A 22,771-nucleotide genomic window follows, 5' to 3' on the forward strand; every position below is an offset into this window, starting at 1 on the left:
TCCCCCAGCGAGCCTCGTTACTAGCCATGGAGGTGGCCATTGCTAGTACGGGGTTATAGCCCGAAGCAAACCCTGCACCCATTTCCCCTGATAACGAGGACACGGGTTGTGAGATGGAAGCAGTGGAAGCTAGTGTGTCGACTGAAGCAGGCACTGAGGAAGAATCTGCGCCAGTTACTCTTGGACTCTCCCCCAGAAGTGAACATTTCCAATTCCGTTCAGACCTCCAGACCCAGTTCCACCCTCGATGGACCTCAGACTGATTGCTAAAAGGTGGAAGGGACTCGCAGGAATACTGAGGGAGAAACGGACTTGAAGGGGGAGGGACGACATGGTGGCCACGGAGGGGTCGGCAATACATTTCCCTGTGGGCTTCATGGAACATGAATTTCCCTATTAAGTGAGCTGCAGCTCAACCAATAGGAAATGTACAGCAGCAGCCTAAAACCTGCTACTCCAAACCGGTCCAGTATCCTGTAGGCCCTGGGGCCTGGGCTTGTGTGTACTAAGCTGCGGCAGGGGACTTTTGCGATACATTAATAAAGGAGTTTGGTGCTGGAAGACTGGCCTTGGCAAAGACAGCATGTCACACAAAAACCCCCACAATTTTAGTGTATTTTCTTACATGCAGTTTTATTTAGCTATGTGTTCTCGTACCAGTGGGATCAGTGCTCAATACTCGCACTGATCATAAAATACAATTCACAGGTCAGTAACAATATCATCAATCAGATTTTCTATAAATTGCCACAAGTCCAGAGATGTATTCTGAGCTCAGTTCCGTGGGCAGAACAATTTTTTGCCAATGATCGATCTTTTTCTTCACAACTTTGATCCAAAGGCCCTTACTCTCCAGTTCATCCATGCACACCAGGAGCTGCTGCATGTATTCTCTGCCCATCTCATCTTTTGTTGATAGGCAGATGAATGCTCCTGGAAAATGGATACAAGAAATTGCCATACTTTATTTTTTGTTATTAAATGTTATTAAAACCTGAATTAAAAATGCATGCAAACTGCATGTTCTTCTAGAACTGTGATTGAAAGTGAGGTATTGTGTTTGGTCCTGGCTAAACAAGTCAAGGCACATCATGTAACAGGAAGCAAAAGAATGCTGTGTGCTTTGAGTGTAATAAAATATCTAATGGGAGGGGCCAGGTATTTCTGAAAAGGCTGTTGCCTGCAGGACTGTGGTGCAGTAACATTTCCTCACAGTTTTACCAAATGCAAATAATTGGGTTCTGTTCTGGGATCTTAACTAAAATTGGGGTTCTGGTCCGGACCCATAACGGCAATATTGTGCTGACTAATTGTATACCCTGTGCATGTTGGTAAAAGAGATTGAAATCTGTGTGAAAAAGCATGAGTAAGCAAACAGCAGTGGTCGCATTCTTGTAATGATGTGGAGATGTCGGCGTTGGACTGGGGTGGGCACAGTAAGAGGTCTTACAACTCCAGGTTAAGGTTCAACAGGTTTGTTTCAAATCAGTAGCTTTCGGAGCGAAGCTCCTTCATCAGGTGAGTCCTAAAAGCTAGTGATTCCTGGTGTTGCAAGACTTCGTACTGTACACATTCTTGTAGACAGGTGAAATACATCAATCGCAGAACCTGTCAACGGGCAGCCCTGATTATTTTATTACTTGATGGGCTATTAGAGGTGAAGGGCAGGGAAAAAGTTAAGGAAAGCTGTTATTAGCTGGACAGGAGACAGTTTTGCAATATGTGACACTCGGTTTCCACACTCATCCTAAACCACATCCACTTTATAATGGGTGATATTTATAAACATAATATCAGGCTCCTGGAATTACTACAGGGTGCAATCAGTGTTTGATTTTAATTTCTTGACAAATTATGTGAAGGAAACACTATAGCGAGCTAACCTATAGGGGCGGCACAGTGTTACAGTGGTTAGCACTGCAGCCTCACAGCACTAGGGACCGAGGTTCAATTGCATCCTTGGGTGACTGTCTGTGTGGAGTTGCCTTTTTTCCCCTTGTCTACATGGGTTTCCTCCCAGTCCTCCGGTTTCCTCCCACAGTCCAAAGATGTGCAGGTTGGGTGGATTGGCCATGCTAAATTGCTCTTAGTGTCCAAAAAGGTTAGGTGGGGTTACTGGGTTGTGGGGATGGGGTGGAGGCATGGGCTTAAGTGGGGTGCTCTTTCCAAGGGCCGGTGCAGACTTGATGGGCCGAATGGCCTCTATCAGCACTGTTGATTCTATGTCTTTCCAGATTACCCTAACTCAGGAGTGGTACCAGATGAACTTAAAATTCCATGGCCGGGTTTCTCCAATCCCGCGGCCAAGTTCTGACACCGGCGTCAAAAGCGGCACGAGCGACTCCGGCGTCGAAGGGTCTTGAGGCGCAGGCATTTACCCCTTCCTAGGGGGCGGGTTTGGCTGCGGAGTGGTGTCCGCTGCTCCGGCGCTCGAAAGCCGGTGCGCCACGGCCGGCATGGTTCTGCGCATGCGTTCCACGGCCAGCGCAGGTCCGTGCATGTGTGTGGGTTGCCGGCTCTGTGAAAGCCCCCGGGCAATCTGATGGAGCCCTACAAGTGCCCTGCACGGAATTAGCCCATCCGCTGATCGGTAGGCCCCTAACGCGCGCCTGGCCACTGTGGAGGCCCTCCCCCGGAATCGGATCCTCCCACCCCCGCCATCAGGACGGTCCCCGCAGCCAGAACTCCGAGGTCCCGCCGGGTAGGGCTGTACGTAACCCACGCCGGCAGGACTCGGCCGAACTCAGTGAGCACCCGTCCCTTTGAGGCATGGAGAATCGCCGGGGGGGTGCTTTCAACGGCCCCCGACCGGAGTGGCGGTGACCCAGCGGGCGCGATTGCTGATTCTCCGACCCGGCGTGGGATCGGAGAATCCCGGCCCATATCTACAAGATTAGACTGGTTAGGTAACATTAACCAGCAAAATATCTTGTATCCGACATCAGGGAAAGGTGCTGTCTTATTTTGTTTAGCTGGGAGTAAATGCAAGAGAATTTGATGGACATCTGGTTGCAGCATGTAGATGGAGGTCGTATGTTTGTTGGCTCTTGACAGAGCAGTCTATTATAGGCCTTTACGCCCAGTTTTTACATACATAGATACATAGCAGATAGGAGCAGGAAGAGGCCTTTTGGCCCTTCGAGTCTGCCCCGCCATTCATCACGATCATGGCTGATCATCCACTCAATAGCCTAATCCTGCTTTCTCCCCATATCCTTTGATCCCATTCTCCTCCAGTGCTATATTCAGCCGCCTCTTGAATATATTCAAAGTTTTAGCTTCAACTACCTCCTGTGGTAATGAATTCCACAGGCTCACCACTCTTTGGGTGAAGAAATGTCTCTTTGTATCCGAAATGGTTTACCCTTAATCCTCAGGCTGTGACCCCTGGTTCTGGACACACCATCATTGGTAACATCTTCCCTGCATCTACCCTGTCTCAGCCTGTTAGAATTTAATAAGTCTCTATGAGATCTCCCCTCATTCTTCTGAACTCCAGCGAGAACAATCCCAACCTAATAAATCTCTCCTCATATGACAGTCCGCCATCCCTGGAATCAGTCTGGTAAACCTTTGCTGCACTCCCTCGAGAGCACGAACATCCTTCCTCAGAGAAGGAGACCAAAACTGCACACAATACTCCAAGTGTGGCCTCACCAAGGCCCTGTGTAATTGCAGCAACACATCCCTGCTTCTACACTCGAAATCTCTTGCAATGAAGGGCAACATACCATTCGCCTTATTTACCGCCTGCTGCACCTGCATGCTTACCTTCAGCGAATGGTGTACAAGGACGCAGCGGTCCCATTGCACACTCCCCTCTCCCAATTTACAACCATTCAGGTAGTAATCTGCCTTCCTGTTTTTGTTTCGAAAATGAATAACCTCACACTTATCCAAATTATACCTCATCTGCCATTGGTTTGCCCACTCGCCCAACCTATCCAGATCTTTCTATAGGATCCCTGCATCCTCGTCACAATTCACCCTCCCACCTAATTTGGTATCATCTAAAAACTTTGAGATGTTACATTTTGTTCCCTCATCCAAATCATTAACATATTGTGAATAGCTGGGGTCCCAGCACCGATCCATGGGGTATCCCATTGGTTATTGCCTGCCAATTTGAAAAGGACCCATTAATCCCTACTCTTCGTTTCCTCTCTGCCAACCAGTTTTCTATCCACCTCAATACATTTCCCCCAATCCTATGCGCTTTAATTTTGCACAATAATCTCATGCTGTTTTGAGGAAGATTTGTTTGTGAGAAGCTGTGGGAAGGTTTGGGGCATTTATAGAATGCCAAAAACCGAAAAGAAGAATCCAGAAGGAAAGGCAGTGAGCGAACGTCCACCAATCCAGCGTGGTGAGGGATGCAGTAGGAGGAAAGATGGCGGAAGAGAGCTTGTCGGGTGGGGCCACAACCATCAAGGTGGAGAAGATAACTGAAGTGATAGCTGGAGAGTTTGAAAGGTTGTTTTCGAAGCATTTCGAAAGGCATCAGAGGGTGAGACCCTTGCCCTGGTGAGAGGAGTTGGTGAGCATTTCGCCGACGGAGCGGGGTCAAGGGGAGGAAATGGAGGCCTTGTTGCAGCACAGCGACCAGTTCACCTCGATGGACTGCGAGGGTGGCAGAGGGCTGAGAGCCAAGGTATGAGACCTGGAGAACAGGTCACAAAGACATAACCTGAGGAACGTGGGTGCGCCTGAATGGGTGGAGAACCGGAGGCCAACAGATTACTTTGCTAATATGCTAGCAAAGTTGAGGGGGGAGAATCCCTCCCAGTACGAATTGGATCGGTCGCTCTGGCCGAAACCAAGGACATATGAGAGATGTGGGGACCGGTGAAGAGAGTGTGAGTTTTCTCGCATTTAAAGGGCCTGAAAGTGGAAGTGGTGCTGTTACAGCAGACCCATCTGAGGGTAAAGGACCAGATGAAGCTAAAGAAGGGCTGGGTGAGCCAGGCTTCTACAGTAGGGCTGGGGGTGGCATGACTGATGGGTAAACGGGTAAGGTTCCAGATGGAGAAGGTGGTGGCGGATCAGGTGGGCAGGTATATAATAGTGACAGGTGCGTTGGAAGGGAAGATAGTGGTGTTGGTTAGCAGCCATACCAGACTTGGATACTTACCAGTTGATATTTGGGAGAATATGGCGTCGGACCCAAGAATCGACAGGTCCCAGCCACGCTTGCTGGTCCCTTCGGGGGTGGTGGTGAAGGCGGGGTGGGGGGGGGGGGAGGAGAAGGTGTTAGCCGGGTTTTTGAAGGAGATGGGAGGAGGAGATCTGTGGAAGTTTCTGCACCCGCGGGATAGGGATCGTGATATCGGACCATGCTCCCCACTGGCTGGATGTGGTCTTGGAGAAGGATCTGGCCCAGCGGCTGGTGTGGAGGCTAGATTGGGTTTGCTGAATTTTTGCATCAAGATGGGGAAGGTGATGGAGGAAAATGTGGAGTTTAATCGAAATGGGGAAGTCTTGTCGTCAGCGGTTTGGGAGGCATTGAAGGCGGTAGTGAGGGTTGAGGTCATCGCATTCAAGGCGAAGGTGAGTAGGGAAGCACGGGAGGAATGGCAGCGGCTGATAGAGGTGATTTTGGAGGTTGATGGAAGATACGCAAAGGATCTGGTGCCACAGCTATTGGTGAGGAGGATGGAGTTACAGGTGACGTTTGACCTTCTGTCTACGGGGAGTGTGGTTTGGCAGTTGAGTGAGAGTGGGGTTTGTGCATGAGTATGGTGAGAAGGCCAGTCAATTGCTGGCAGGCCAGCTCCGTCAGCAGGCACCGGTGAGGGAGATCATGCAGAATAGGGATGGAACAGGAGGGGTGGTGGTGAATATGGTGGAGTAGGGGAATAAGGTGGTTCAGGACTTTTACAGGGGCTTGTATAAATCAGAGCTGCTGGAGGATGAGTCAGAGAAGAGGGAGTTCCTGGAGTGACTGGAGTGGCCGGAGGTGGGAGTGACTGGAGTGGCCGGAGGTGGGAGGGGAGGAGAGGGCGGGTTAGAGGAGTCGCTGGGGGAGGAGGAAATGCAGTCAGCAATAGGGAAGATGCAGTCAGGTAAGGCACCAGGGCTGGATGGGTTCCTGGTGCAGTTCTATAAGAAGTTTAAGGACAAGTTGGTGCCACTGAAGGTGGAAATGTTTGAGGATGCGATGGTAAAGGGAGGACTGCTGGAGACGATCAGGCAGGCATCCATTTCATTGTTACTTAAAAAGCAGAAATATCCAGTGGAGTCGTATCAGCCCATTTCTCTACTGATCATGGATGCCAAGATATTGGCGAAGCTGTTGGCGGTGAGGCTGAGGGGGTGTCTCCCGCAGATGGTGGGGGAGGGTCAGATGGGGTTCATCAAGGGCACGCAGCTTAAACGTGCAGTGGCTGCTGAACGTGGTGCTTTCTCTGGCAGAGGGAAGGGAGTTAGGGGTGGTGGTAGTGTTAGATGCAGAGAAGGCTATTGACAGATGGAGTTATTTGTTTGCGGTATCGTAATAATAATAATCTTTTATTGTCACAAGTATGAAGTTACTGTGAAAAGTCCCTCGCCGCCACACTCCGGTGCCTGTTCGGGGAGGCTGGTATGGGAATTGAACCCGTGCTGCTGGCCTTGTTCTGCATTACAAACCAGCTGTCTAGCCCACTGAGCTAAACCGGCCTACTGGAGAAGTTTGGGATTGGGCCTTAGTTTGGGATTCGGTAAAATTGTTGAAGAAGGATCCGACAGCATGTGTGCAGACGGATTACACCCAATTGGAGAACTTCCCACTATTCCGGGAAATGAGGCAGGGGTGGTCCATATCCCCCTTTTTGTTTGCATTAGCGATTGAGCCCTTGGCTATTGCGCTGAAGGACTCGGGAGTCAAAATGAATATTTTGGCACAGTTCCTGTCTGTCCAGTGTTTACCAGTCTTTTTGCCAAAGGCATTTTTGTGAGGGGTAGATGGGCTGGTCTCATCGTTTGTATGGGCAGGGAAGGTGGTGAGGATAAGGAAGGTGGTGCTCCAAAAGGGTCGGCATCGGGGGTTCGGCCCTTCCAAACTTGTACTATTACTGGCCGGCGAATGTGGAGAAGGTGCGGGGCTGGAGTAAGGAGATGGAGGCACTGTGGGTGCGGATGGCAATGGTGCTTCTCACTGGAGAAGTATTCAGGGAATCCAGTAGTGGTAGCCATGCAGAGGATTTGGGGGCAATTTGAACAGTACTTCATGTTGAGGGCAGGGTTAAGGGTGATGTCAATAAGAGGGAATCATGGGTTTGAGCCAGGGAGATGGATGCGAGGTTCTGGGGATGGGAGGAGAAAGGGGTACAAAAGATGAAGGATCTGTTCCTTGAGGGGAGATTTGCAAGGTTGGAGGAGCTGGGGCTTCAGGGATGTGCTGGTTCGAAATCTCACAAGTGCTTTCCGGTGGCATCGTCATCCACGTTATTGGAGGAGGTGCCGTTGGTGGGAGGGCTGGAAAGTGAGATTGTTTCTGTGATCTACAGACGGATTATGGAGGACGATAAGGAGTCCATGGAAGGGATTAAGGCCAAGTAAGAAGAAGAATTGGGATGGGGCTAGAGGAAGGATTATGGTGCAAAGTGTTGTAAAAGATCAATGCCTCGACCTTGTGTGTGAGGCTGGGCTGGATTTGGTTAAAAGTGGCGTATAGGGCGCACTGAACAAAGGCAAGCATGAACATAGAACATATAGAACATAGAACAGTACAGCACAGAACAGGCCCTTCGGCCCTCAATGTTGTGCCGAGCAATGATCACCCTACTCAAACCCACGTATCCACCCTATACCCGTAACCCAACAACCCCCCCCCTAACCTTACTTTTTAGGACACTACGGGCAATTTAGCATGGCCAATCCACCTAACCCGCACATCTTTGGACTGTGGGAGGAGAGCCGGCTGTTTGAGGATAGTTGTGAGCGGTGTGGGAGGGGCTCAAGCCAATCATGTCCATATGGCCTAGTCATGCCATGTTTGTTTTACATTTTGGAGACCTGGTGCTATCGAGGGGGGGGAGGGGGGGGGGGGGGGGGGGTTGGGTGGGGAGATTTGGGTGAGGGGGGGGGGTGGTTTGTGTATTGTTGTAAAAGTGTAAAAATGTTGAAAATGTTGAATAAAACTAGTTTAAAAAAAAAGAAAATGCAAGGGAATTTTACAGTTATTGATCTTCAGAAAAGTGATTAAATCTTGTTGGCTCCTAACCAATGATGATGCATTTGAGCGCCAACTTGGAAAGGGGCGATTTGTCAAAATTACCTCAGTTTGTCTTTAACAATGGGATAGCTTAAGCTTCAGCAGGGTATCTGTGCAATGTGCCATTTGTTATACTTGTTGCTCTATCTTCAACCTGAAGAAACGTCACCTGCCACATTGTTGAAAGGCACTGCAGCACAATGAGAAAATCAGGGATCTTTATTAATTCTATCGCAGGATGTGGGCATCACTAACTAGGCCAGCATTCATTGCTCATCCCTAATTACCTTCTTAAACCGCTGAAGCCCACGTGATGTAGGTACACCCGCTGCGTTATTTGGGAGGGAGATCTGGGAATTCCACGATTTTGACCCAGCAACAGTGAAGGAATGGTGATATATTTCCAAGTCAGGATGGTGGCCAATCCACTTAACCTGCACATCTTTTGGGTTGTGGGGGTGAAACCCACGCAGACATGGGGAGAATGTGCAGACTCCACATGGACAGTGACCCAGGGCCGGGATTCGAACCCGGTACTCAGCGCCTTAGTCCCAGTGCTAACCACTGCGCTGCATGCCGCCCCACAATCTTTATTGTGTGTCGGTGGTAGAGAGAGTGAATGTTGAAGGTAGTCGATGGGTTGCCAGTCAACCTGGGTGAATAAAGAAAGCAACAGGGTATCTTCTTAACCTATAAAATTTAAGGATTGGGAAATAAATAGCATAATGACTGAGGAGGGTGAATTAGAGTGGATAAATTCAATGGCAAATCAGGGATAGAAATGGAAATGAAGAGAAATGGACTGATACGATGGCACCGTAATGAGGCATTATGGCCTCACAGCGCCAGCGACCCGGGTTCAATTCCGGCCTTGGGTGTCTGTGTGGAGTTTTACACTTTCTCCCGTGTCTGGGTGGGTTTCCTTCCACAGCCCAAAGATGTACATGCCCCTTGGTGTCCAAAGATGTGCAGGTTAAGTAGGGTTATGGGGATACAGGAACAGGGCGGGGAAGTTGGTCTACGTAGGGTGCTCTTTCCAGAGGGGTTGGTGCAGACTGGATGGACCGAATAGCCTCCTTCTGCACTGTAGAAATTCTATCGTTCTATGGTTCCACGAAGGGAGGGAAGAATAAATTTGATTACGAGAGAGAAGAAAAGACATGGAAAGGAGCAGCAGAGTGGTTAGAGAGTTCTCAGTGACAAGGGCCTGAGAGTGGGCCACAGTCAATTAGCCCAGAGATAAGAAAGTACAGACCAGAGATAATTTAGAGCCAGCCAAGCTTTTTAAATAGAATAGCTCTGAGAGCTGGACAATCTGGAGATAAAGAGCAGAAAACGGCACAAAAAGAGGAAAACACTATCTAATCATCGGACGATTGGGAGCTGATTGGTGAGGAGCTGATTAATATGTTTACACACATCAAAATAGGGACAAGTCTCAAATGGATTTCTGGTGGATTCAAATAGCAGTCTAATAAATGGAAAGACTTAAAACTTGTAAAATCTCTCAACAATATTTTCGAGCTCAATGTTCTGAGCACAGTGAGAGTTAAAGTCGGAGTAAAATGCGAATAAAAGGAAGGATTGCATTTAAAATACACCTTTTGCAACCTAATAGTAATCTTTGTCACAAGTAGGCTTATATTAACACTGCAATGAAGTTACTGTGAAAATCCCCTTGTCGCCACACTAAGACACCTGTTCAGGTACACAGACGGAGAATTCAGAATGCCCCTTTCACCTAACAAGCATGTCTTTCGGGACTTGTGGGAGGAAACCGGAGTGCCTGGAGGAAACCCACACAGACACAGGGAGAACGTGCAGACTCCACACAGACAATGACCCAAGGGGTAATCAAACCCAGGACCCTGGCGCTGTGAAGCAACAGTGGTGATCAAGGAGTATGTCGGATTTAATTGCATGAGTTAGGTCTCGCACTCGGTGGTCCTGGAGGCTGGGAAAGCGGTAGTGATGGGGGAGATGATCTCGTTCAAGGCTAAGGTGGATAGGGATAAGAGAGAGAGGAACACTGACGAGTGATAGAAGACATTTTGGAGGTGGATGGGGGGTACGCGGGAGACCTGGACCCGGGTCTCCTGGCAAAGAGGAAGGAATTGTTGGTGAGGTTCAACCTATTGTCCAGGGGGAAAGCAACGTGTCAGCTGAGAAGGGCAAGGGGAGATGTCTATGAGTAAGGGGAGAAGGCAGGACGTATGTTGGCAGGTCAGCTCCAAATGGAGGCCCCCACGAGGGGGATAGTTCGGGTGCAGGATAAGGCGGCGGAGTTGGTTGTCGCTGTGGATCAGATTAATAAAATATTTGAGGAGTTTTATCGGGACTGTCTTGTTATGCTCTAAGTGTGGCATAAGCAGCTTCCTTGTGGTGCACTTGACAAAGGAAGGTTCAGACGTGGAGATAACTTCAACACGTTTGTTAAACTATATGCACTTCTATAACTCAGGTTCAACACTACTGCTAATCCTACTATAGCTACCCAGACTGACTAACCAGTCTGCTACAATCCACATGGTGGGAGTGATATTGAATCAACCCTATGTCTCTACTCACTGACTGTCTCCACTGGAAAGAGGCAGATCATGTGTGTGGTGTCCTTTATATATGGGTTGGTGTAATGCCCTCCTGTGGTCGTGTCACCTCTGTGTGTATCGTGAATGCCCATTGGTCGTGTCCTATCTAACTGATCTATTAGTTGAGTGTGTGTGTGATGCCTCTGGTGCTCCCTCTAGTGTCCAGCTGATCTACATGTATTTACATTAACCCCTTTGTTTATTTACAGTGATGCACATCACCACAGGGACTTGTATAGGTCGGAGCTACTGGAGGAAAAATGGGAGATGAGGGAGTTTCTGGGTGGGTTGGAGTGTCCGAGGTTGGGAGAGGCGGAGAGGGCAGGGTTGGAGGAGCCGGTGGGGGAACAGGAAGTTATGGAGGTGATTGGGAGGATGCAGGCAGGGAAGGTTGCGGAGCCAAATGGGTTCCCAGTTTAATTTTATAAGAAATTAAGGCCGAGCTGGTGATGTTGTTGGTGGGAATGTTTAAGGACGCTTTAGGTAGGGGTGTCTTGGCACAAACAATGCGACTTCCATTTTGCTGTTGTTGAAGAAGGATAAGGATCCGGTGAAGTGTGGGTCGTATCGGCCCATTTCTCTGCGCATTGTAGATACCAAGATATTGGCAAAGGTGTTGGCATTAAGATGGAAGGATGTGTCCCAAAGGTGATTAGGGAGGACCAGAGGGGGCTTGTAAAGGGAATACAGTTGTCCTCGAAAGTGAGGAGGCTGTTGAATGTGGTGCTTTCTCCGGCAGAGGGGAGGGAGACGGAGGTGGTGGTGATGTTGGATGCGGAGAAGATGTTCATTGGGTGAAATGGAGTTATTTGATGGCGGCACTGGAGAAATTCGGGATTGGGCCAAAGTTTATGATGTGGTGCAGCTGCTATAAAGGGAGCCAATGGTGAGTGTGAATTCAGGGTATTTTGCATTATTTTGCATTATTTTGGGGTACGAGGCAGGGATGACACATATCCCACCTTCTCTTTGCATTGGCTATACAGCCCATATTGCGCTGAGGAGCTTGAGGATAGTGGGCGGGGCAGGGCGGGTGGGACGGTGGAACATAGGGTGTCTTATTTGCAGATGATTTGCTGTTGTATATTTCAGAGCCGGGAATATAATGGGATTGCTCCACAGATTCGGGATGTTTTCAGGGTACAAACTGAATTTAAGGAAAAACAGGTATTTTGTGCTCTCCCCTGGTAGGGTTGGGGGGGGGGGGGGGGGGGGGGGGTGGGGGCTGCCATTTCGCCCGGTGGTGTCTCATTTTAGGTGTTTGGGGATGCAGGTGGCCCGGGATTGGGAAAGGCTCCGGAAGTTTATTTTCACGGGTTTGTTGGGAAGGGTGAATGCGGATTTGCTGAGTTGGGACAATCTTTCTCTGTCGTTGGCAGGCCAGGTGCAGATGAATGTTTCCCACAATTTCTGCTTCTGTTTTATTGTCTGCTGGTCTTTTTGCCCAAGGCATTTTCAGGGGGGTGGACATGTCGATCTCCTTGTATAATTTGTGGGGGGGTGGGAGGTGACCAGGATTAGCAGGGTGATACTACAGAGGGGACGGCAGATTGGGGTTAGGCCTCCCAAACCTGTTGTATTATTATTGGGTGGCAAATGCAGAGAAGGTGCGGGTCTGGAGCAGGGAGGGAGGGCTTTCTTGGTGAGAGTAGAGGTGGGCTGTTGTCGGGGCCGGAGTTGCTCTCCAGTTGAGCAGCTGGAAACGACGCTGCTCCTGATGGCCCCAGGGAGGTATTTGGTGAGTTTGATGGTCGTGGCCATGTTTAAGATTTGGAGGCAGTTTGGACAGCCCTTTAAGCTGGGGGCCGGTTCAGAGGGGATGCCGATTAGGGGGAATCATGGGTTCAAGCCAGCGAGGATGGACACAAGATTCTAGGAATGGGAAGGGAGGAGGACTAAGGAAATTAAGGATCTGTACCTGTGAGGGTGATTTGTGAGTTTGGAGGAGTTGGGTGAGATGTTTGGGCTGGCGTGGGGTGACAGTTTCAAGTATATGCAGGTGCAGGACTTTGCGAGGAAGGTCTTTCCAACCTTCCCGATAGTGCCTGGAGGTGGTGCTGTCAGCGGAGGGTTTGGAGAGGGGGCTAGTCTCGGCGATTTACGAGAGGATTTTGGAGGGAGTTAAGGCGAGGTGGAGGAAGAGCTGGGGGTAGTGCTGGAGGTGGGTCTGTGGTGTGAGGTGTTGTGGAGGGTAAATGCCCCGACTCTGTGTGCAAGGCTGGGGCTGATACAGCTGATGGTAGTGTACAAGACACACCTCACAAAGTCCAGGATGAGTTGGCCATTCAAAGGGGTGGAGGATATCTGTGACGATGTGGGAGGGGCCTTGTGAACCATGTACATATGTTTTGGTCCTGCCTGAAGCTGAAAAGGTTTTGGAATTTAGTTTTACATGTGGATGTGGCGCCTGATCCCCTAGAAGCCATATTCGGGTGTATGGGGGAATCTAGCAGCCAAAGTAGGTTAACAAGCACAGGGTTGATGGGTGAATAGATTTTGTTTCAGGTTCAAAAATAGACGTGAGAGCTTTAAATGAGTGGAACATTCAGAAGGATGGAGTTTCTGAGGTCACACAGGTGACGTTATGGTGATGGAAGTAGGCATTCTTGTGTCAGGGCAGATGTGAACTTGGATGTTCAGCTTGGTGTGAAACTAAATGTATTATATTATTTTCTATTCTGCAAATAGTCATTTTCAAATCGGAACAATGGCCAAGGAATGGGAATGGAAATGGTGGCATGGGTATGAAGCTTGTGGGAAGGCAGTGTGATGAATGTAGTAATATATATCTACTGCAGTAATGTTATTAATGGCCTGGGTTAATATATGTACATCTGTTGCAGTAATATTATTTTAAAATCCTGGTTTAACATTGAGGCAGACGGTGGGTCTGCAAAAGGTGCAAGTAAGATGTGGTGAAAGTGAGATGATCATTCATTCTAACCATTTGCTTGCTGACTAAGAGAGGCTTGATGGAACTTTGTTCTGATTGCTGGAGAATCCCTGGAGAGTAGATCATTTGAGACATTGTGTTTAGAATTAGGCAAGTAGATCATGGGATTTGAGTGGGATAAAGATAATGTATTTAATGGGAGGAGCCAGGTCGGTCTGTAGTTTGGAAGTGTGATATGTTTGGCAGTCTGCTAAGAGTTTATAAGTTGAGCATCAGATTTTCCAAATGCTGTCAGGTTGAGCAGGATTCTGACAAAGAAGGACCTGCAGACTGTTCCTGAAATTGTTCTCTCTTGCACTCTCCCCAAGCAGTCCTTCCAGGAAATTCCTATACAAGTGTACAGCAAGTAACCCTGTGTTTGCTAAATTTATATACAAGTAGCTTTTGACTTGTGATGATTTTCTTAATTGGAGAGAGAGAAGGTAGAAGTTTAAAAAAATAAATTTAGAGTATCCAATTAATTTTTTCCAATTAAGGAGCAATTTAACGTGGCCAATCGTCCTACCCTGCACATCTGTGAGCTGTGAGGGCAAAACCCACGCAAACACGGGAAGAATGTGCAAACTCCACACGGACAGTGACCCAGAGCCGAGATCGAACCTGGGACCTCGATGCTGTGAGGCAGCAGTGCTAACCCTGTGCCACAATGCTGCCCGATAAGGTATAAGTTAATAATTAAAGTGATTCATTTTATTTTAAGATTTGTTTAACTGTTCATTGTAAAGCCATTTTCTGTGATGTTAAGGTGTAGAATCAAAGTATCCTTCCCTTACAGTTTAACAAATTGAAAATTTGTTGGGGTTTTTTTCTGGTTTCCTAACATACATTTGGGTCTGGTCCAGTACCTTAACAGCATGAAGAGTTATGTTATAGGATAATACTGCTGGTCCAAGACAGAAATAATGGAAGGTTTGAAGGAAGTGGAGTGGAAAATGAGCTGGATGTCATTGGTGTAAGTGTGAATTGCGGTGCCCCATCTGTAGATGTCACCAAGGGTCAGCGTCTATGTAAGGAAGATTGAGTGAAATTTCACTGAGAGGTTCTAAGTGTAATTTCAGGCAGGTTTGGCTGGGAGATTCTCCCCATTGTTGGCGAGTTCTCCACCGAAATCTAACCGCATTTAGGGGCACGGCCAGGATATCAGGCTGGCATTTTTCCTATGCTGCTGATCGGGTCAGGGGTGCCCTGCCCATGTGAGGTTGCAATTTGATTAGATCTGGCCCTTAGAATTTCTTTCATCATGGCCGGGGGGGGGGGGGGGGGGGGGGGGGGGGGGGGGGGGCGGGGGGATGGTGTGTGTGTGTGCATGGTGGCTCGGTGGTTAGTCCTGCAGCCTCACGGCGCTGAGGTCCCAGGTTCGATCCCGGCTCTGGGTCACTGTCCGTGTGGTGTTTGCACATTCTCCCCGTGTTTGCACGGGTTCGCCCCCACAACCCAAAGATGTGCAGGTTGGGCAAATTGACCACGCTAAATTGCCTCTTAATTGGAAAAAATTAATTGTGTAATTTAAATTTATTAAAAAAAAATAATTTATTTCATCATTAGGGAGCTGAAGTTGCTGGCCAGACGAACTCCTCAGAGATTGGGTTACCCTTTTGAAAGGGTGTCATGATTACTAAATGAGATTTAGTGTCCCTCACACCCACCACCCATGGGCAACATCCCTCTCCACACACATGGGCATTACCACCCCCCCACCCCCGCCGTGAGAAAACCCCATTATGGGGGTTTTCACGCCTTCCCATACCCCTTTAGAGCCCCCTCCCCTTCAGGACCCCCAACCTTCAGCCTCCCCAACCTTCTGGAGGCCCCTTCATGCCCAACCTTACCCCCAACCCTTCATACCCCCATCTCCTTTTTCATGGGCATGGCCTTCGCCTCAGACCCTGACCCTTGTAGTGCCACCCTAGTACCCCGGAACTGCCACGCTGGCAGTGCTCCTTCCAACCAGACAGTGCCACCCTGGCACAGCCATCCTGGTACCCTGACAGTGTACCTGCCAGCTTGGTAGTGCCACCTTGACAGACAATCTGCTCTGCCCCTGACCATTCAGGGGCCTCCAATGACCTGGGAAACCCCCTAAGTGGCGTTCCGCTGGTCCACGTTTGCATGGACCAGTACTAATTGGCACCCAGCTGGGGTCTCCTTGGAGAGGCTGATAGATGTCAGGAGCAAGTTAGATCTGGCGTCAGCATGTTTAAGTGAGTTTTTAAACTGCCCATTGTGGATGGGACTGAAATGACGATCATCATGCAAGGTGTCATGGCCATCAGGAATCCTGGGGGAGACCTGCCCTGGCATGTACTAGCCACGTCCCACTCCAATTCCGGTAGGATGCGGCCAGTAGATCACAGCTTTGGTTCTAAGTTGCACAATCACGTGTTCCTTTGCCTTCTTTTGCACTTTTACCTGCTTGACCACACAAATACATTTGTCTCGTGTCCTTATATAAGCAAAGCTTTGTACTCACCTGGCTTTGCGACTCTCAATAGTTCTGGAAGGACATCCAAAGACAGCAGTCCATAGGACAGAGCACCAACAACTATCACCAAATCATAAGTATCTGGAACATTACAAAACAAAAATCCCAAACTGTCAGCCCAATGTCAAAACAAAATGTTCTGCAGATTTCTCAGTGATAGAGTTCACATTATAGCAAGCATGAATTCCTTTGATGTCTGTTTCCTTGAAAGTTGATGATTGATTTACTGGCCGAACAAAAGGTTAAGTAACATTGCAATAGAAACTATGGACTGGATTCTCCGATTCTGGGTCTATGCCCCACCCCGGCATGGGAATGGTGGCATTTTACGCCAGAAAAACTAGCGCACAACGGCCATCGATTCCCCATTTTGCTGGGGGCTAGCAGGACGGCAGCGTAGAGCACCCGGCTCTAGCTGCCGATATGCCCCTGTGATTTGCCGGGTCCATGGCCGTGCACGCGCACGGTAGTGGCCTGCAGTAACCGACCCGTGCTACATGGTGGTAACTGCTCACGGACCCAGCTCGCAAAATGGTCCCCCCTTCGGCCAGCTCGCACGCCCCGGACCACCCCCCATAGTGCCCCAGCCCCGAATAATGTCCCCCCCTGCCCGCGGATCTTCTCTCTCCTGACTGTGACGACGCTGGACTGAGTCTGCAGCCGCCATGCCGAGTTCCCAACGGGTGAGACCATGAGAGACCCGTGCCATCGGGAACTCGGTTGGTCTGGGGCGGAGCATTGGGGTGGGTGGGCCTCAGGCAATGTCCTACAGCCGTCGATACGAGGTGCAGCATACTCTGCGAGGACCTAGCTTTGGAGGGGGTGAAACACACAAAAGCAGCGCCGCCCCTAATTCCGTCGGAAACTTGGATTGTCCGGCTGATTGCTGAACCCAATTTCAGCCCCATACAAGAGTCAGTGATTCACGCTTCATCCTGCTTTGATTTGGAACTGAAATGAATGCAGCTCAGGATGTGATTTCTAGTTTTTGGAATGAGTCCTGTGGATATTTTTGAATAAGCACTGTCATGTGAGAATATCTTTACGAAATGGATGTTTAAGCCATGTACCTTTAAGCAGCTCATATTACTCAAGTGATGTCAGAGGGTGGGAGGAGCTGCTGAGCTCACTTCTGCTTTTTGGGAACTTTAGTTTGAGTTTGGAGGAAAAGAGCTTGGGTGTGTCTGTGTTTGCAGTAAGCTGGATCAGCTGTGATCTCTGCCAGGAAAGACTATCTCTGAATCATTTGGGTGATTTAAACTCATAATAGTAATGTCTTTAACCTGATGTGTTTCTGTTTAAAGGTGTTAAGTCTTTTGGAGGTTCGAAGGAACATTTTGAGGGATTATTTAGTGTTGTATTATTTTCAGGGTTATCTTTGAAGCAAGGGGTGTTAAGGGATTCAATGTTTATTTAAAAAGGTTAAGTTGAATTCATGGAATAAACATTGTTTTGTGTTCAAAAAACCCACGTGTCCATAATTGTAATACCACACCTGGAGAACAAGCTGGGTGCTTCGAAAAGCACCGATGCATTAAAGGGAGTGGTTGGTTGAACTCCATGATACATTTTGGGGTTCTGAAAACACCACTCCCATAACAGCGATAGGATCCAATGTGTAAAATGACAAAAAGAACTGAAAACACAAGATGCTGGATTCTCCGTTTCTGAGATTAATTGTTGACGCCGACGCAGGATTCGTTGACTTCTACGACAGCAAAACGGGTGCTGCATCTGGATCGATTTTGCGACTGTCAAGGGGCTGGTGCCATGTGGAACACAATCAATTCCAATGAGACATGGGCTCGGGTTTGCCGGTTTTGCGATTAACACTCAGGAGGCTGACAAGCTGCAGCCGCATGTACACATTTCACTCCCCACACGCACCATCCCAGCCAACAAGATGGCAGCCAGACGCGTGGGCCCACGCTTCACACATGCCAAGCTGGAGGACCTCCTGGACGCCATGAAGGAGAGGCGGATGACATTTAATCTGGGAAGGAGGCTGCCAGCCGACACCATTCGCCATGCCTGTGCGCAGGTGGCAGAGACGGTTGGCACCGTGGGTCGCACCGTCTGGACCGGCCATCAGTACCGCAAAAAACTGCACAACCTCCTCAGGGAGGCCAGGGTGAGTAGGCAACACTGTGCCCCCGGCACCACCCCTCTCCCACACATCCGTAACTCTACTCCCCCACCAGGAGGGCGGCCGAACCCCCACTCTGCACCACATGCCGGCACCCATACCGGCGGCATGGCCGGGTGCCCTGGCCACTTAGGCCACCAGTTACCCAATGCCAAAGCTGCATGCATTGGATTGTCTAACACTGTCATTTTCTGTTGGTCCTCCACTGCAGGAGAAGGCCACCCATAGAAAAATATAATATTGTGGAGAAGAATGCTGAGACCCAGGCTATTAGAATAGATGGCATTGAGGTGCGTAGGGAAGAAGTGTTGGCAATTCTGGACAAGGTGAAAATAGATAAGTCCCCGGGGCCGGATGGGATTTATCCTAGGATTCTCTGGGAAGCCAGGGAAGAGATTGCTGAGCCTTTGGCTTTGATTTTTAGGTCATCATTGGCTACAGGAATAGTGCCAGAGGACTGGAGGATAGCAAATGTGGTCCCTTTGTTCAAGAAGGGGAGTAGAGATAACCCCGGTAACTATAGGCCGGTGAGCCTAACGTCTGTGGTGGGTAAAGTCTTGGAGAGGATTATAAAAGATACGATTTATAATCATCTAGATAGGAATAATATGATTAGGGACAGTCAGCATGGTTTTGTGAAGGGTAGGTCATGCCTCACAAACCTTATCGAGTTCTTTGAGAAGGTGACTGAACAGGTAGACGAGGGTAGAGCAGTTGATGTGGTGTATATGGATTTCAGTAAAGCGTTTGATAAGGTTCCCCACGGTCGGCTATTGCAGAAAATACGGAGGCTGGGGATTGAGGGTGATTTAGAGATGTGGATCAGAAATTGGCTAGTTGAAAGAAGACAGAGAGTGGTAGTTGATGGGAAATGTTCAGAATGGAGTTCAGTTACGAGTGGCGTACCACAAGGATCTGTTCTGGGGCCGTTGCTGTTTGTCATTTTTATAAATGACCTAGAGGAGGGCGCAGAAGGATGGGTGAGTAAATTTGCAGACGACATTAAAGTCGGTGGAGTTGTAGACAGTGCGGAAGGATGTTGCAGGTTACAGAGGGACATAGATAAGCTGCAGAGCTGGGCTGAGAGGTGGCAAATGGAGTTTAATGTGGAGAAGTGTGAGGTGATTCACTTTGGAAAGAATAACAGGAATGCGGAATATTTGGCTAATGGTAAAATTCTTGGTAGTGTGGATGAGCAGAGGGATCTCGGTGTCCATGTACATAGATCCCTGAAAGTTGCCACCCAGGTTGATAGGGTTGTGAAGAAGGCCTATGGTGTGTTGGCCTTTATTGGTAGAGGGATTAAGTTCCGGAGCCATGAGGTCATGTTGCAGTTGTACAAAACTCTAGTACGGCCGCATTTGGAGTATTGCGTACAGTTCTGGTCGCCTCATTATAGGAAGGACGTGGAAGCTTTGGAACGGGTGCAGAGGAGATTTACCAGGATGTTGCCTGGTATGGAGGGAAAATCTTATGAGGAAAGGCTGATGGACTTGAGGTTGTTTTCGTTAGAGAGAAGAAGGTTAAGAGGTGACTTAATAGAGGTATACAAAATGATCAGAGGGTTAGATAGGGTGGACAGCGAGAGCCTTCTCCCGCGGATGGAGGTGGCTAGCACGAGGGGACATAGCCTTAAATTGAGGGGTAATAGATATAGGACAGAGGTCAGAGGTGGGTTTTTTACGCAAAGAGTGGTGAGGCCGTGGAATGCCCTACCTGCAACAGTAGTGAACTCGCCAACATTGAGGGCATTTAAAAATTTATTGGATAAGCATATGGATGATAAGGGCATAGTGTAGGTTAGATGGCCTTTAGTTTTTTTTTCCATGTCGGTGCAACATCGAGGGCCGAAGGGCCTGTACTGCGCTGTATCATTCTATGTTCTATGTTCTAACCGCCAGGAGCGGGAGCAGACAGGAGGGAGACCACATTCACCCTCACCCTCCCACCACCCTCACCCTCCCACCACCCTCACCCCCACACCACGTTCACCCCCACCACCCTCACCCTCACCCCCCACCATCCTCACTGCCACACTACCCTCACCCCCCACACTACCCTCACCCCCCACACTACCCTCACCCCCACACTACCCTCACCCCCCACCATCCTCACTGCCACACTACCTTCATCCCCCACACTACCCTCACCCCCCCACACTACCCTCACCCCCCCACACTACCCTCACCCCCACACCACCCTCACCCCCCCACACTACCCTCACCCCCCCACACTACCCTCACCCCCACACCACCCTCACCCCCCACACTACCCTCACCCCCCACACTACCCTCACCCCCCGCACTACCCCCACCCCCACACTACCCTCACCCCCCCACACCACCCTCACCCCAACACCACCCTCACCCCCACCATGTCGACCCTCACCCCCCACTATCCTCACTGCCATACCACCCTCACCCCCCACACTACCCCCACCCCCACACTACCCTCACCCCCACACCATCCTCACCCCCACACCACCCTCACCCCCCACTATCCTCACTGCCATACCACCCTCACCCACCACACTACCCTCACCCCCCCCACTACCCTCACCCCCACACTACCCCCACCCCCACACTACCCTCACCCCCACACCACCCTCACCCCCCACACTACCCCCACCCCACACTACCCTCACCCCCCCACACCACCCTCACCCCAACACCACCCTCACCCCCACCATGTCGACCCTCACCCCCCACTATCCTCACTGCCATACCACCCTCACCCCCACACTACCCTCACCCCCCACACTACCCTCACCCCCCCACACTACCCTCACCCCCACACCATCCTCACCCCCACACTACCCCCACCCCCACACTACCCTCATCCCCCACACTACCCCCACCCCCACACTACCCTCACCCCCCACACTACCCTCACCCCCACACTACCCTCACGCCCCACACCACCCTCACCCCCCACACTACCCCCACCCCGACACTACCCTCACCCCCCACACCACCCTCACCCCCCACACTACCCCCACCCCCACACTACCCTCACCCCCCACACTACCCTCAACCCCCACACCACCCTCACCCTCCACGCCACCCTCACCCTGCACACTACCCTCACCCCCCACACTACCCTCACCCCCACACTACCCTCACCCCCCACACCACCCCCACCCCCACACCACCCTCACCCCGCACACTACCCTCACCCCCACCCCTCTCACGCTCCCAACACCTTCACCCCCCACCACATTCACGTTCACCCCACACCACCCTCACCCCCCACCACCCTCATCCCCACACCATCCTCACCCCCACACCACCCTCACCCCCACACCACCCTCGCCCCCCATACCACCCTCATCCCCCACACCACCCTCACCCTCCACGCCACTCTCACCCCCCACCACCCTCATCCCCACACCATCTTCATCCCACACCACCCTCACCCTCCGAACACCTTTAACCCCCCCCCCCCCCCCACCAAGTTCACCTTCGCCCCCCCTCACCGTGAGCCGAGCAGCGAGGCCATGATTGGGCCTCGGCAATGCCCACCTGTGACTGGGACAATCTCCGTAGTGTCTCAGCCATTCCCAGCTGAGAGCGAGACAGGTCAGCCTGGTACTAGGTAACATCCCCCAGTGAGGCGGACATTCTGTTGAGACCCTCAGCCATGGTCGTCACCAACTGGGCGACACCTTGGGCACCTTCACTCCTGGTGCCGATCACTTGCACCAGGCTCTCCACTACGTCGCCACCCTTTCAGTGATGGCCTCGGTGCCACTCATTGCCGGTGCCATCTCCTGCATCCGTAGCCTCTGGGTCTCCTCCAAGTGGCTATGGAGTTGCTGGAGTGTCTGAGATACAGCTGACATCTCCCACTGTAATCCCGGCCGCACCCTAACATCTCCATCAGCTCCGGGATGACCTCTTCCACAGGTTCAGCATCAGGCTTGTACACAGCTGGGTCCTGGTATCCGGCAGACCTGTGACTGCTGTCTCGCCTGGAGGTTACATCCTCCATCTAATGCACATCAGTGGCTGTGTGGTGCTCATCAGATTGTGCCCCAGAAGCCTGTCCACTAACATGTCCCATCGATGTGTGTGTATCTGCGCTGGTGGAGGGTGGGGATGGCAGCTGTTATGTGGCGAGTACGGTTGCATCCTCGGCGCTTTCCTCCGTGGTGGTCTCCTAAGAGGCTGGAGGAGGTGCTGCCCAGGATGGGCCGGCGCCGGCAGCTGGAGGACCTGCGGGAGAATAGACATGTGGTCAGTGGGCAGGATGGGTCAATCAGTAAGACAATAACAACTCGCGTGTGACAGGGCCTTTGGGTGGGACCCGGTGGTTCCTCGCTTCTGCGGCATCCGCCAGCCTCTACTTTGGTGACTGATGTCCTCGGCCACACCAGTCACCTCCAGGGCTCGCTCCTCGAAAGAAGTGA

The 22,771-nt window shown here is 50.5% G+C and overlaps 1 protein-coding gene across 5 annotated transcripts in view; it reads right to left on the reverse strand.

Moving 5' to 3' along the window:
• Positions 1 to 612: 612 nt before the first annotated feature.
• Positions 613 to 22,771, reverse strand: part of LOC119978544 (methyltransferase-like protein 27) — a 75,657-nt gene continuing 53,498 nt past the window's right edge. For all 5 annotated transcript variants that reach the window (XM_038820270.1, XM_038820269.1, XM_038820268.1 and 2 more), the window contains exons 5-6: positions 16,206 to 16,298; positions 613 to 933 (exon numbers count right to left, since the gene is read on the reverse strand). In XM_038820270.1, the coding sequence (XP_038676198.1) occupies positions 725 to 933; positions 16,206 to 16,298 (302 nt within the window). In that variant the 3' untranslated portion in view covers positions 613 to 724. The remainder of the gene's footprint in view (positions 934 to 16,205; positions 16,299 to 22,771) is intronic.

This window comes from Scyliorhinus canicula, chromosome 15 (assembly GCF_902713615.1).
Source record: "Scyliorhinus canicula chromosome 15, sScyCan1.1, whole genome shotgun sequence".
Classification (NCBI taxonomy): domain Eukaryota; kingdom Metazoa; phylum Chordata; class Chondrichthyes; order Carcharhiniformes; family Scyliorhinidae; genus Scyliorhinus; species Scyliorhinus canicula.